This window comes from Chenopodium album, chromosome 10 (assembly GCF_948465745.1).
Source record: "Chenopodium album chromosome 10, dcCheAlbu1.1, whole genome shotgun sequence".
NCBI classification, from domain to species: domain Eukaryota; kingdom Viridiplantae; phylum Streptophyta; class Magnoliopsida; order Caryophyllales; family Amaranthaceae; genus Chenopodium; species Chenopodium album.
The window spans coordinates 61745412-61760815 of NC_137843.1; the positions used below are offsets into that span (position 1 = coordinate 61745412).

A 15404-nucleotide genomic window follows, 5' to 3' on the forward strand; every position below is an offset into this window, starting at 1 on the left:
AAAAAACCCCAAACAAATTCTTTTAATTTAATTTTAAAAGTCTATTTTCACCCAAAACTTCCATCTTCTCCCATTATTTCCCCTATAGTATTCACTTTTAAAATAATATAATCACCTTCTATTAGTTGAACCTCAAATAATATTATCTTTAATTAAAGATAAATGAAACTTTTATTTGAGAACGGAAGATATATACTACATCCGATTTATATTATATGCAATTTTGATGTATTATGTGTGAGACATAAAAAATTTCCAAATTGCATATAATACGAATCAGAGGTAATATCTAAATAAAAAGCGATTTGGAAATCGAAGCCCCACAAAAGGACAAAGTTACCCCCAATCCAATTGCAGCACACATGTGGGTTCAACACTCCAACTCCCTCCCATTCCCACATTCTCCCTCTTCTCTATGTAATACATTCATTCACCATACTCTCATTTTGTGGATTCTAGTTTTAGTCTTCATTACTTTCTCTCTCCTCTCTCTCTCTCCAATTTTAACTTGTATTTCTAGTGCTTTCACTACATCCCACGAGCTTCCACTTGCTCATTTATCTCCTTTTCCCCTTCATTCTTCACTCCAATAATCAATCACCCCTTTTAATTTCTTCTTCCTCTTATCTTCTTCTATAAGCTCTCCTCCCATAACTCATTTCCTCAATCATACCATTAAATCTTTACTTTCTCTCTCCTCCTAATGGCGAGAGAAACTACTTGGTTAAGCAGACTCAAATCACAAATTTCTCACAAACTTATTCATCCAACTTCAAAACTTGCTAGATCAAAATCTAGGAATGTTGGCGTTTTAGCTTTTGAGATTGCTGGTCTTTTTTCTAAGCTTCTTGCGCTACACCAATCTTTATCTGATAAGAATATTGTCCGTCTTAAGAATGAGGCTATCGCCCTCGAAGGAGTTCGAAAGATCGTCTCTAACGACGAGTCTTTCCTTCTTGGGTTGGCGTGTGCCGAGATGGTTCAGAATCTTCATGTTATTTGTAAGGCCGTAGCACGGTTGAGTGACCGTGCTACGGATCCTACACTCCGGTCTTTTTCGGAGTGTTTGGAGGATTTTGCCAGCACAGGGCGGGACCATTATAATTGGGCCGCCCTGTGCGGGAAGGACCTAGAAGGGTTAGTCCGGAGGATAGACCGGTACATCGCAGCTACTGCTGCGCTGTACCGGGAGATAGAGGAGCTAAACTCAATACAAAATAGTTTAAAGAAAACGCCTCCGGAAGGTGCGTTAGAGGTCCAGCAGAAAGTAGTGTGGCAAAAGCAGGAAATCAAGTACGTGAAAGAGAAATCGCTTTGGAACCGAAGTTATGATTCGGTTGTCCTACTTTTGGCTCGTTTAATATTTACTGTCCTTGCAAGAATTAAGTTTGTGTTCGGGATCGGACAGAGTTACTACCCTCACCCAAGCACGCTTCCTAGAAGTCTCTCTGCTTCGGCCACTGTATTTCCTTCGTCGGATCTCAATGGCAATCATAATTCTTATGTGTCAGGGCCGTTAACATCCACCCCACTCCGCCTCAACAAGAGGATAACCACAATTGGATCAGGGACCGGAAATAGAGTTGGGTTCTTTGAGTCTAGAACCAAGGACTTGACGCCACCCCCAACTACGTTGGGAGCGGCTGCCTTGGCGTTGCACTACTCTAACTTGATCATTGTCCTAGAGAAAATGATCAAGTCACCCCACTTGGTGGGGTTAGACGCGAGGGAGGATGTTTATGCTATGCTCCCCAATAGCATAAGATCCTCCCTCCGCGCCAGGCTAAAAGGGGTCGGGTTCTCAGCAACCGACCCCGTTTTAGCCGCAGAGTGGAGGGACGCCCTCGGGCGAATCCTCACTTGGTTGGGTCCATTAGCACATAACATGATCAAGTGGCAAAATGAAAGAAGCTTCGAACAACAAAATCTAATGCCAAAATCAACCAATGTCTTGTTGTTACAAACACTACATTTTGCCAACAAAGACAAAACTGAAGCTGCTATTACAGAATTACTAGTTGGGTTGAATTACATATGGCGATTCGAGCGCGAAATGAATGCAAAAGCCTTGCTAGAATGCTCCAACTTCTTCTTCAACAACAAAAGTAGTTCTCCTATCAATAATCTACAATCATAGTACCATATTAACTTGTAATTTTGAGTTATTTTCTAAGGGGTTGCTTTGATTGATTTTTAGCTGTTAATTACTTTATTAATTAGAATTCAACTCATAAAAATGGGTGGATTGAATTTTGAGATCTCATTGATTGATGAGATCGATCAAAGGGTCTTCTAAGAAAAATCTGACCCTTAATTTGTATAGTTTGTAGTACTTGATTCTAATACTTACTTCTATAGTACAAAATTTAAGTTTGCTGTTATACATGAAATATGATGGTTGAGTGAAATTTAAGAAAAATAACTACTACTATAATAATAAGTTGATGACTTTGTGATATATATTTGACTATATGATATAATTTCATTAAAATTATACTATATGATTTCCTACCATGTGAAATTGTTCTTTCTTGCAATACAATTATAATTACAGCTTGTCATTCTTTTGACATAGACCTATTATTTGCATTACCACATTTTAATGAATTCAATTACACACCATTATATCAATCAAGCAGTGAGGTACCAAATCAAAATCGTTTCGATTTTTCAATCTTTTTTATCTTAGCTACTACGATACCAATATCCAAATGATTGAAACAAATAACGTCATTTTTTGTTAAAAAATTATTTCTAATATACCTAACATTTTTTTTTTTTTTTCATGGTGAACAAATGTTTTTGAATTGATTCAAAATTTTAACAAAAAAAAAATAAAATAAAAAGAAAATCTTTGACGGTCATACTGTGATTCTAGGTTTACTAACCTAGATAATATTTATCTAATAGCGTGCGTTCTTGAAATTATTGAGTGGGAAAATCGAAAAAGGTATGTAATGTGAAGTACAGTATCATCAAACATAATACCGTACTATTATGAGTACTCATATTTTCAACCTTGCAGTATGATTTCAGCATGCATAATTTTATAAAATTATTTGTTACTCGCGGAGTATTTTTCACTCACTCTCAAAATGCCTAACCCGTTAAACTACACATTAGTAACGACATCACTCTTTCTATTTGAATTTTATTTCATAATGCAATTTTGTAAGAGATTTGAGAACTCTTTTACACTCATATCTTTATTTCTTGGTAAAATAATGAATAATTCACTTTGTCACTACAGAGTATAGACAATTGAAGAAGAAGATTCGCATTACAGTTACAGCTGAAAACAATAAAGACAAATAAGATACAAGTATGTATATTGCAAACTCTTAGAAAGTAAGAGACAATCATACCTGTCAAAAGACCTATACTATAAGCTACAAATCTAAATCTAAAGGTTTCAAATTGAATTTATATTTTATTTGTTTTGGGTCATATTAGGTGAAGATCGAGTTGTTAGCTAGGTTTGATATTGGCTTGAGTTGGGTCGTCATAATCTATGGTTCGTTTAGTATTCAAATTTTTATCGAATAAAATTTTAGTCGGAAGAGCTTTGGTATAGTTCAAAATTGAATTCCGTAGTTTGGCATATAGCTTGGATCACATAATTCAACTTTAGTAATTAAATAATTAGATACGAGTTAGTTTTATCACGTTTATAAAATAGTTAGGACTAAATTGCTTGAGGGGAGTGGAAAAAGCCTAGCTAGGAGCCTACGACGATTACTTTGAGATATGAGGATTTTTTTTTTTTTGAAAGAAAATATATAATTTGAAATCTTGATTCTTAAGTTGCAAAATGGAGGGACTATTTGGTGCAAATTAGTCAACATGTATGAAAGTTTTAGAAAAAAGTAATGGAAAATTAATTAAATTAAGGGTATCTCCACTAATTAATTGGAATCTATAAAATGATTAGTGCTCTCTAAAAGTCAAAAAGTATAACAGTGAAGTATCTAGCTATTAGTGCTACATACATAAAATCTTTAGGTTATAAATAATTTTAATAGGCATAAGCAAGCTAAGGTCACATATATTGAATAGTATACTTTCGGCTACAAAAAACAGTTAGTTCAAGTTTTGCTTTTAGCCGTTTTATTAATTTGAGGTTAGTTAAGTAGATGCTAATTTTATAGGGTACGAATATAATTTACTGGTCTTCTTGATCTAGCTTTGCGAGAAGACTAGTCTTCATGCATGTTTAATAATTAAAATTGATTAGTGAACATGTGAGTGAAATACTAGATATAGGGTTAAGATTCCTTATTCCCTTAGGTTGATGTTATCGAATAGAATAAGAAGATTAGGCCAAATTAGGAAAGATTATTTTATGTCATATCTATCATTCATGACAATGTCTTTAGTTGAATTTCACTAAAGACTACCTTTCTTTCGACGAGTTTAAAATGTTATACTGTACTCCGTAACATATAATAGAGAAGCATTCAATTTATCTAAATTAGTAAAGGACGAAAATTTTGTTATTCACCCAAACTACTCTTTATACATTATCAGTAAAATAAAGATGATTCAATTATGGATTATTCATTTATGTTCCGTACATCAAGAGCTATACAACTTGTGTGTCACTTGATAAAGCAAAGAGCCAAAGACACATGCATAAACACTTGACTTACCTCATTAGCGAATTCTGATCCAAAAGCCCATAATAAATAACTCGCTGGTTGCTTGTTTTCGGCCCAAAAGGCCTGCTGCAAAGCCCACTTATAAGCTGCTGCATATTTTTCTACCTGGTCCACAGTAGCATGCCTAATTATTTTCTTGCATTCTAAAGTATAAACCTTGCAAAAACTTGGCCTGCTTTCTGTAAGTATGTTTACATTGCTGAGCCTTTAGATATAATTACCATTCACAAGAGATAATTACCAGTAATCAGATCCGTAGATGGCGAAAAGCCGAAATCAAGAACAAAGTGCCTTATTATGAAAAATCTTATATGGCACTTCTTTAACATGTTGATGTCATTAGCTGTTCTCGAACTTATGTCGCGTTCTTGGCTAGACAAGGACATACATCAATTTAGCCTATACACTAATGTCCTTATTTCTCAGATTGCTTAACATAATTCTTTGCACCCACTGACCCACATTACATATATCTTGAGAGTTTGTTCAAGTTTGTATCATATTCACTGCATTCTGCCATTCTTGTATGATCAAAACTTTCAAAGCAAAATCCTTTTATTATAATTTTGTAATTTTAAATCATTGTTTATTGTACAGGCAACTGATACGAAAAATCATGTATTGTTCTTATGTTATATTACTTGAGCGTTCAATTAAGAGTTCATACAGATCACGACTCACAAGAGCGAATCTTGTAACTTACAGTTCACCGGAGATTTGGATTTCAATTTGTCACCTCATTGTGTTGTTTTAATGCATCAAATTGTTATAATTATTCCAATAAACAGCTATAACTTCAGGTCAGTCCAATTTCCACTCTAATATTCTAAGCACATCAGCATTTACAAAGTCTATCTCCAGATATTTGAAGATGCAGAATTTATACTTACTGTGACTTGGCGATAGTAAAAATTGAAAGTAGGATATCTCTTGCAGCCACTAATACGGTTTCCCTGCTGTCATGGAATGTTTAAAAGTTTTTCATTGTTTAAGCACTTATATACAAAAAACCACTAATACAGGAGCCTACAACAAAGTAGAAATCGAAGTATACAAGACAGACAGAACCATTATATCAGGAATTACATGGAAAATCATAATAAAAAGCATATCTATACAAGTAGGAATTCAACCACACATAATTTATGCAAGTGTTTGTTGAGAACATCATCCTAAGCTGTTTTTCTATCAAATCAAAATACAGAGATATATACAAGAGAGATAAGTAGTTTGCAAGAATCTAAAATTACATTGGCATTTGGTAAGAGAGTCGACATGGTTCCATCATGAGGAAGAGTGGCTCATCGTTATGTGACTTCTGTCACATGTTATTGCCCATTCACAGTTCAGAGTATTGAGCTCTGGACACTTTTCACCAGGGCGATGGCCTGCAGCATGAGCACCATAACTAAAATGCAGTTAAGTCCAGAGTAAGCAATTTTAGTGGTTTTAGAAAAGGTGATGAGTATTTACATGCACCAAGTTCACAAAACTTTGCCTACTAACTTTTAGTGCAGGAATCTGCCTCACCTGAAAATAAAGTTAAGACGAAAATGTTACATTAAGAGCAGAACAGCAGAAATAGCTTTGTTTCAAGGGTTATTTGATCAAATGCAGTCAGGTGGATGAGGCAAGTAACCCAAAAACTAGTTCAGACAGTTGTAGCTATCTTGCCTTGTAAATTAGGAGACAGGAATTCCAGCAGTGGTTATAGGAGTAATGGACTTCACAACAGATGGCAAAAAATCACAAACAACTTGTGCTAGCTCAAAAGTTTGAGGAGCACCATATCAGTCATCAGGTTGAGTAGGCAACCTGCAGCAAGTTCAGGAATTCTGCATGATAATGAGCAGACAAATTAATATATGAGTTCAATAGCCTCAAAAAACAAACACATAAAAGAGGAAGAATTAAGTAATCACTCATAAATAAATTACAAGACAAAGAGTAGCGAGGTAGATGACACAACATTAAGTCAATATCAAATATAAATGACAATCATGTGCAAACTTGTAAATATCATAATTCTTAAGAAAATTGAAAGCATGGAAAAGAAATTGAAATAAATCCTACAGTAGTAAATCAAAGAGCATATATATATAAATATATATAAATATATATATATATATATATATATATATATATATTCAAGGAAAGAAATGCGCACCCCTTCGGGATAGGTAACTCCTGAGGCCTGAGCATCAATGTCTGGACGTACAAGGGATGTACTTCTACTTCCTCCGCTCAATAATATATTGCCTACTTCCATTTTGAAGGTGTTCGAGAGGGTATCTATGACCATCAATAGTTTATGTTACGTAATAATTATTTACACATTGAGACGAAACTAACACCATATATCACAAAGGCTATTGAATAATTCATGAATTTTGTGGCATAAGTAGTGAAAACTCGGAAACACTAAATGCATTAATTATATAAATCAAATAACAAGGAAAGCAATTGGAAATTTAGTTAACTGAAAAAATCCTAGGGAAAGAAGACTTACTTCCAATGCAAATAAAGGGGATGTGTTGAATGTAAGACCAATCCTCCCCTGGAGGATCTAATTGAAATCTTCTGTCCAGACTTTCTGAACACTGGAAAACCTCAAGTTTCCTGAGAGAGGTGAGTTTGGGCAACCAATTTGGTATTGCTTTTAGTTGTCCGCAATTACAGATTTCAAGGATTTTGAGGTCAGTCAAGAATTGCATCCGGTCAGGCAGATTTAACACCTCATTGTCACCATCTATGGTCAGTCTCTCAAGACACTGTAAAGCCTCCATAGGCAGCAAATTAAGCCATCTCACATTGTCTGTTCCTACCTTCCTTAATTTGGGAACTGGAAAAACATTACGATTTGAAGTAGTTGCGGCTGAGGGACACAGAGGAACACAAGTCAGCTCAGGGCAGCCCCTTATTTTTAAAGTCTTCAGAGCAGAAAGACATGGTATAAGTTGTGAGTTACTGCTGCTATCTTCCACCCCTCTCCTCCATCCTTTCAACTTCGGCAGATTGGATAGCCTAAGTTTTTCAAGGGAAGGAAAGAATGATACTTGTTCTTCAGAATAACTTCCCAGCCTAGACAAAGTGGAATCAACACATAAAAGACTTTCTTCTTCTATGTACTCCAAACTTACCATATCAAAAAGACTGAGTGATTTCAAATGAGGCAAATTTCGCAAGCATGGCAAGTATTTTAACCCCTCACAATATTCAACATGAAGCAATTCAAGATTTGTGAGGCGGGAAACCCAACCAGGCAATATCACACCATGGTATCCCCACACATCTAACAGCTTCAGATTTGAATGTGGCTGGAGATCTTCCATTAAATTTAATATTGCCTCTTCTTCCATTCTTCTATCAACTTCTGAGTCATCTCTGAAATCCTCCTCTTCCTCCTCCTCCTCCTCCTCATAATCCTCATCAAAGGTGAAAATAAATTCGATGGCAGTAAGATGTTTCATACAACTCAGGTATAATCCTTCCCTTCTATTGTCATCTTTAACAACTTCCACAGCATTTTCAGGCCACCTGATGCAAATTCGTAGAAAATATTTGAGATTTCTGAGAGACTTTAGGTCCTCAAGCCCATAAAACCATTGCTTCCAACTTAAACAACTGCCTTTACCGCCCACTACAAAATCACTAAGCCTCTGAAGACCAGTCAATTTACTCATGCCCCTAGGCATATATTCTAGCTTATCGCATTCTTCTATATCCAAGAACCTAAGCTTAACCAGCCTGCTCAAATTTGGCAACTCTTTCAAACTCTTACAACCAGCTAATATCAAGGTTTGTAGATTATAAAGTTTGGTAATAGACTTAGGAAGCTCTACCAAATTTGAGTTAGAAAGATCTAAGTACCTCAAATGCAACAGCTTACCAATGGAGTCGGGCAACCTTTTTATATTTGACCTACTCAGCTCCAATGCCCTTAGGCGCCTACAACTTGCTAGAGACTCTTCTAATGCCTTCACAGGATATGGATGAACTTCTTTAAAATAAGACCCAGCAAAGAGAGAACGAATATGAGTCTTACCCCAAGAGTATTTTCCATATTCCCCCACACAGGCAACTGATAGATGACGGACTTTTTTATCTAGATTGTTACTAATGGTATCCGTTACATAGACTTCCTTCCCTGAGACACTTTGAGCGATATCATGCATGAGATCATGTATTTTACATGAGGTGATCTCACCGGATTTATCTTTATTAACGTCTTGGAAGAAACATCTCCTTAACAAAAGCGAAAAATATTCCTTGCCAGCATCCTCAATGCTTTGACCTTCATCCAATGGAACAATAAAACCCTGTGCCATCCATAGGCTTATCAAGTCCTCCTTACAAAACACAAAATCCTTCGGAAACAAAGCACAATAGCTGAAGCAGCTCTTTAATGGAGATTCAAGATGATGAAAACTCAGCTTCAATATGGGGATAATGCCATTTTCACTCTCCCTGATGTTGGCTAATCCAATCTCCTGAACTGATTGCCACTTATTCGCGTCTTGACCATACAAAAGACTTCCTACAATTTTTATTGCAAGAGGAACCTGAGCACATTTATCAACAATCTCTAACCCGATCTCAACCAAGTTATCAGGGGGGTTGTACTTATCTGGTCCAAAGGCTGTCCTTTCAAACAAGTGCCATGAATTTTCCTTTGACAAGCCTTGTAGCTCATACATTTGACCACCACCTATAACTGTTGCAGTTTTTTGCGAACGTGTAGTTACCACAATCCAACTTCCCTTTTGAACTCCAATCAAATATTTTACCAGTTCACACCATTGATCACGATTCTCAGTCCATACATCATCTAAAACAAGCAAGAATCTTTGGCTTGCTAGATGTTCTCGAAGTTGGCTTTGCACTTGATCCATGGCAGTACCCTCGTGCTTTTGGCCAGTGACTAATGTCAAAATCTTTTGAAGAATCCCAGCAATGTCCAACTGTTTCTGAACTTCATCAGAGACACAAGTCCACAACCTCAATGGAAATGCAGTTATGACCCTTGGATCATTAAACACAAGTTGGGCTAGAGTAGTTTTGCCCAACCCTCCAATTCCCACAATAGAAAGGAAACTAACATCACCCTGAACATCAGAAGCAAAAAGCATACTAACAATTTTCTCCAAGTCATCCTCTCTTCCAATGATTTCAGCAGCATCCACATAAGAACAGGTCTCAAGCCTTCTCTTCCTGATAGGTTCAGGATCATGCTTAACGTAAAAACGAGTGTTTAAAGCAATAGCATCCAACTTCATCTTGATCTCCTTAACCCCATGAGACATCCTGTAAGCAACTACTAGTGGGTTGGAATCAGAAAAGAAGCGACGAACTTTTTCAGATACTCGACCATCAGCCTCCAGGAGTTGCTTCTGCTGAGCCAGAGTAGCAAATTCATCCAACAGATCATCGGCTTCAAAGACTGCATCCTTGAGCTCCTCAATCTGAACCTTTTCTTGATGGGATAACTCCTGCTTAGTCTCTGCATCACGGAGCACAGCAGTGATGGCTTCAATACTGCGTTGAAGATCATCAACCCCAAGTTGTGATTTGGAGCTTGACAGTATCTCTTTGAGCTGCGAGCATTGCAGTGCTGCAAACAGCGTTTGAGCAGCAGATAGGGCCGTGCCTACAATATCCATTATTCGATACAACACAATCACAATGGTACTTGGAATGAATGAGTGAATGAATGAATGGTGATTAGCTAATGAAGTACACAAAATTACAATACGATTACAATTTCAATGTTATGCTAGTTAGCAATTGCTAACTGTAAAGACAAAGGGTATAAGTCAATTAAAGATGTTTCAAAGTATTCAATACAAAACTTTAAAAAGCAAAAGTATTCATTGCATATTTCATACAACAATCAGTAAAAGTTATATTCCATTTTTCCTTGAACTTGCTTGTTTCTTTCTTATATGTTTCCCTTGTCAATTATTACCACTTTAACAAATAAATATTTATCTGTTTGAAGACTAATTACAAATTAAAGTTACTGTCTTTGTAAATGTTCAGTGGAATATCTAACAGTATGCTTTAATCTATACTTAAAACAAGTACTCCATACTTTAATTTTAAAAAATAATAATACCCAATGATTTGTAATAACAATAACAAGAAAAAAAAATTATAAGGGAAAAATGAGATAATTTAGAAAGAAAGAATTAGGAAAATATGAATCTAACCTCCATCAATGTTAATTTGAGGACACAATAAAGGCAAATCATAATCTTTGACGGCATTAGACACTGCGCCTCCATCATAATCTTCATGAGTAAATTGGATTCTCTATTTCACCAAAAAAAAAATAAAATAAATAAAATAAAAAAAAATAAAAAATAAATTGGATTCTCTATCTTGTTTATAATTCATATTCATTGTCTAACCCTTTAAAATTATGTTTGGTTCAAGTTGTTTTGGGGAAAAAACTTATTTTTTTTTTTAAATTATGGTCGGTGAAACATCCAACATGGCCTAAACGATCATTTTGCCCGTTCACAAGTTGTAGTGATTTCGTAAACTCAAGACTACCACGGACATTTATGACAACATATAATGATTATATATGGTTTCAAACGGCATTATATGACCCCGAGATGTATCCATTGGGGTCTCAAGGCTTTTCGCCACCAGGCCCCGAAACTCAAAATTTTCTCAAAAAGCGTGTATTATAGCCTTCAATTTTGTAATTTTGGACCTTTTCGCCCGAAAATAAAAATTGCCGAGATGTTTACCATAACCCCTAATACCCTCCAGGAGTCCAATTGGGTCGGTGGAACCACCCAATATGCAATTAAACGGTAATTTTACCCATTCACAACATGTAGTGATTTCGTAAACTAAAGCCTACCACGAACATTTATGACAACATATAATTGGTCATATATGGTTTCAAACGGCATTATATGATCCCGAGATGTATCCCTTAGGGTCTCAAAGCTTTTCGTCACCGAAGATCGAAACCTCAAAATTTACTCAAAAAGCGTGGATTATAACCTTCAATTTTGTAATTTTTTGACCTTTTTTTGCCCGGAAATAAAAATTGCCGAGATGTTTACCATGGTCCTTAACACCCTCCAGGAGTCCAATTGGGTCGGTGGAACCATCCAATATGGATTTAAACGGTCATTTTACCCGTTCACAAGTTGTAGCGATTTCGTTAACTCAAGACTACCACGGACATTGCTTACAACATATAATGATTATATATGGTTTCAAATGACATTATATGACCCCAAGATGTATCCATTGGGGTCTCAAGGCTTTTCGCCACTGGACCCTGAAACCTCAAAATTTTCTCAAAAAGCGTGGATTATAGCCTTTAAATTTGTAATTTTGGACCTATTTTTCCCGAAAATAAAAATTGCCGAGATGTTTACCATAGTCCGTAATACCCTCCATGAGTCCAACTGGGTCGGTAGAACCACCCAATATGAAATTAAACGGTAATTTTACCCGTTCACAACATGTAGTGATTTTGTAAATTAAACGGTAATTATAAAATTGTAATACTATGTACATGTTTAATTGGTTATTTTTATACGAGTAGTAGCAATAACTGCTGAAATGAAATATTCTACGGTCTACACTATTTTATGGTATTACTCGTATATCTCTCCTTACATGGTACTCCGAATTAGTCCTAAGATCCCTAACCCAATCACATTTTCTTAATATTTCTCTTCTCACATCTCTTACTTGTACATAAACTATTTACCCATCATTTTTTTTTTACTCCGTATAATTTTATAACTCTCTAACAAACCTAACTTACACAATATTTTTACAAATTCAACGGTTCGTGCCGGTCAAACTTATATTACAATGCATTAAGTTCACAAAAAATTACCTAGTAACTTTCTAATGCAGAGATTTCCCTTATCTGAAAGTCTGAAACTCAGATTTTAGACAAAAATGTCAAACAACTTGTGCTAGCTGACTAGCTCAAAAGTTTTAGGAACACCATATATCAGTAGGCAACCTACGCCAAGTTCATGTAATTATTACAAGTAACTCATGTAACCAACCTTCCTTGTAAAATGTGATCCACAAACCCATGACAAAAACATAACCAGCTGCAAGGCCCAAATGGATTATATGATTATATCACATGAGATGAATTATTTGCTGGCCCATGATCATACAAAGGAGCCCATAAAGGATCGCCTTTTTCAGTCTAATTTAATCTACCACAGAACATCCTGTAGTATCAGCTAAATGCCTAAAGTACATTTGCACCAACTTATACAGAATTTCTAAAAATTAGAACCATCTGAAGAATCCTTTTACCATTATATTTAGTTATTACCTAGATATATTTAGTAAAGAGATCATACATGTCACGACTCATGAAAGTGAATCTAGCAATTTGTAGTTCACCGGAGATTCAGATTTCAATTCGTCGCCTTATTCAGTTGTTGTGATGCATCAATTTTGTTATGGTCAATTCCATTTGACAGCAATACAGTCAGGTCAGTCCAATTCTTACTCAAATATTTTAAGTTCATCAGCATTCAGAAAATTTCTCCAGAACTTTGAAGATACACAGAATTTGTACTTGGTCATAATAGAAATGGAAAGTAGGATATAACTTGCATCCTCTAAAATCACTTCAATTTTCTTAATTGTTCATACATACAATTACCACCAATACAGTTGGTCCTCCAACAGAATGTCTCAAGCAAAAGTTCATGTATATATATATACAAAAAAATACTTCAAAGACGAAATTGAAGTATATATATAAAAAAAAAAAAAAAAAAAAAAAAGAGCATTTTCTACACAGGTAGGAATTCAATTACACATTTATGCAAGTGTTTGTCAAGAACAGACCATCCTAAGCTGCTTTTCAAAATCAAAATGGAAAAAAAATAAATAAAAAAATGTAGTGTTTACATTGGCATTTGGCCAGAGAGGTTCCACGGTTCCACCATAAGGAAGAGTAGCTCATCTTTCTGTCACTCATTGCTGCCCATTCACAGTTCAGTATTGAGTCTGGACACTTCTCAAGAGGACAATGGCCTGCATCCATTATTTCATGAGCACCATGACTAAGTGCAGGTAATAATCAGAAGTTCATAGTAAATCATTTGAGTGGATTTAGAAAAGATAATTTAATGAATTTTACATGCATTAAGTTCACAAAACTTAACGTACTAAATTTCTAGTGCAGAAATTTACCTTATTTGAAACTGTCAGACAAAAACGTTGCATTAAGAGCAGAAATCAGCTTTGTTTAAAGGCTTTTTCGATTCAAATGCAGTCAGGCAGGTTCCACCAGGAGCCCAAAACTTCGGAGGATTTAACACTTGTAGCTCCTTGCCTTGAAAATTAGGAGGCAGGAATTCCAGCAGTGCTCATTAGAGTAATGGACTTCACAGTAGACGGCAAAAAATCAAAATCAACTAGTGCTACCTCAAAGGTTTTAAAGAACCATATCAGTTATCAGGTCGAGTAGGCATGCAAAATGCACCAAGTTCTGGAATTCTGCATGATAATGAGCAAACAAATTAACATACGAGTTCAAGAGCCTCAAATAAACAGAATCCAAAAGACATAAAAGAGGAAGAATAGAGTACTAATAAATTTATTACAAGACAAAATAGCATGCCCGTATTATATATTGTGTTTAGATGTTTATATTATTGAGAACTTGGATATAATTACCATTAATACAGTAAGTTATTAATTACCATTAAACAGACATCTACCATCTTATTTATCTTGCCTTAACCTACCACACAATATCTTAATTATCTGCTCAAGTACATTTGCACCAGCTGATACAGAAATTCTAAACACTACATAGAACCATCTGCAGACTGCAGGTCAAGTTCGCTTATCAAGTTATCAGTATATCACTACTACTATATTAGTCCCTTAAAATTGCATTTTTATCTCAAGTACTGTTCCAGATGCACATATATTTATACAGCATAGTAGAAGTGCGCACCTGCCTGTTCATCTGAAACTACAAGGCTAGATTCCTGAATGTACAACAATTAATCAGAAACTTGATTGAAAAACAATAATGACTTAAAATTCATAGCTGACAAGCTTAGTTGAGAGGTGAGAACCTTGATTCCTCCAGCTAAGATAATTTGAAGTACATGCTCCTTTTGGATGTATCCAAGGCAAATTATGGTATTGCAGCTGTCATGCATGAACGTGGTTGAGAATTTTAGGACAAGCCGGACAAACAAGTTTGTTCCCTTCTTTTGCAACATTCAAACCCGAAATTCAAACTTCACCCAGAAAATTCCTACAATCATTTCTTATTAACTACATTCTTTGTGAGAGAGTCAGATATTGAGAAAGGAGAATTCAAAATTAGGTTTTTTTGTACGTTTATATATGAAAGGGGAAAGTGGTTGGATAATTTGAAAAAGAAAATGGGCTTAAAGTATTAGGTCGAAATTCGGTTTGTAATTTGGTTATTGGTTTTTTTAAACCCAAAACAGAATCCAATATGTAATCCATATTTTTTAATTTTTCCAATCCGAATTAAAAAAAAAAAAATTGATTCAAAATGAATTACTAATTTGGTTTGGTTTTCGGTTTTAATCCGAATTACTTTCATCCCTACCGTTAGTCATAAAGATTAAATCATGTCACGTGTCATGATATGATTGATTATATTCATTTTAAGCATTTATTTTTATTAATAAAAAAATTTCTCGATTTTTGTGATGAAAATGATCGAGTAATTACGATATAGACATA

The 15404-nt window shown here is 35.2% G+C and overlaps 2 protein-coding genes across 2 annotated transcripts; one reads left to right on the forward strand and one right to left on the reverse strand.

Moving 5' to 3' along the window:
• The first annotated feature begins 440 nt into the window (after positions 1-440).
• LOC145564506 (protein PSK SIMULATOR 3-like) lies at positions 441-2332 on the forward strand. The gene has a single exon (XM_081624798.1). It carries the CDS (start codon positions 704-706, stop codon positions 2135-2137), a length of 1434 nt encoding a protein of 477 aa, XP_081480924.1. The 5' UTR covers positions 441-703; the 3' UTR covers positions 2138-2332.
• Positions 2333-5685: 3353 nt separating this feature from the next.
• On the reverse strand, positions 5686-10330 carry LOC145564507 (putative disease resistance protein RGA3). The gene is made up of 3 exons (XM_081624799.1): positions 7168-10330; positions 6826-6950; positions 5686-6493 (listed from the first exon to the last, which is right to left on the reverse strand). The coding sequence occupies exons 1-3, from the start codon at positions 10316-10318 to the stop codon at positions 6485-6487; spliced, it is 3285 nt and encodes a 1094-aa protein (XP_081480925.1). The 5' UTR covers positions 10319-10330; the 3' UTR covers positions 5686-6484.
• Between the last annotated feature and the right edge of the window lie 5074 nt (positions 10331-15404).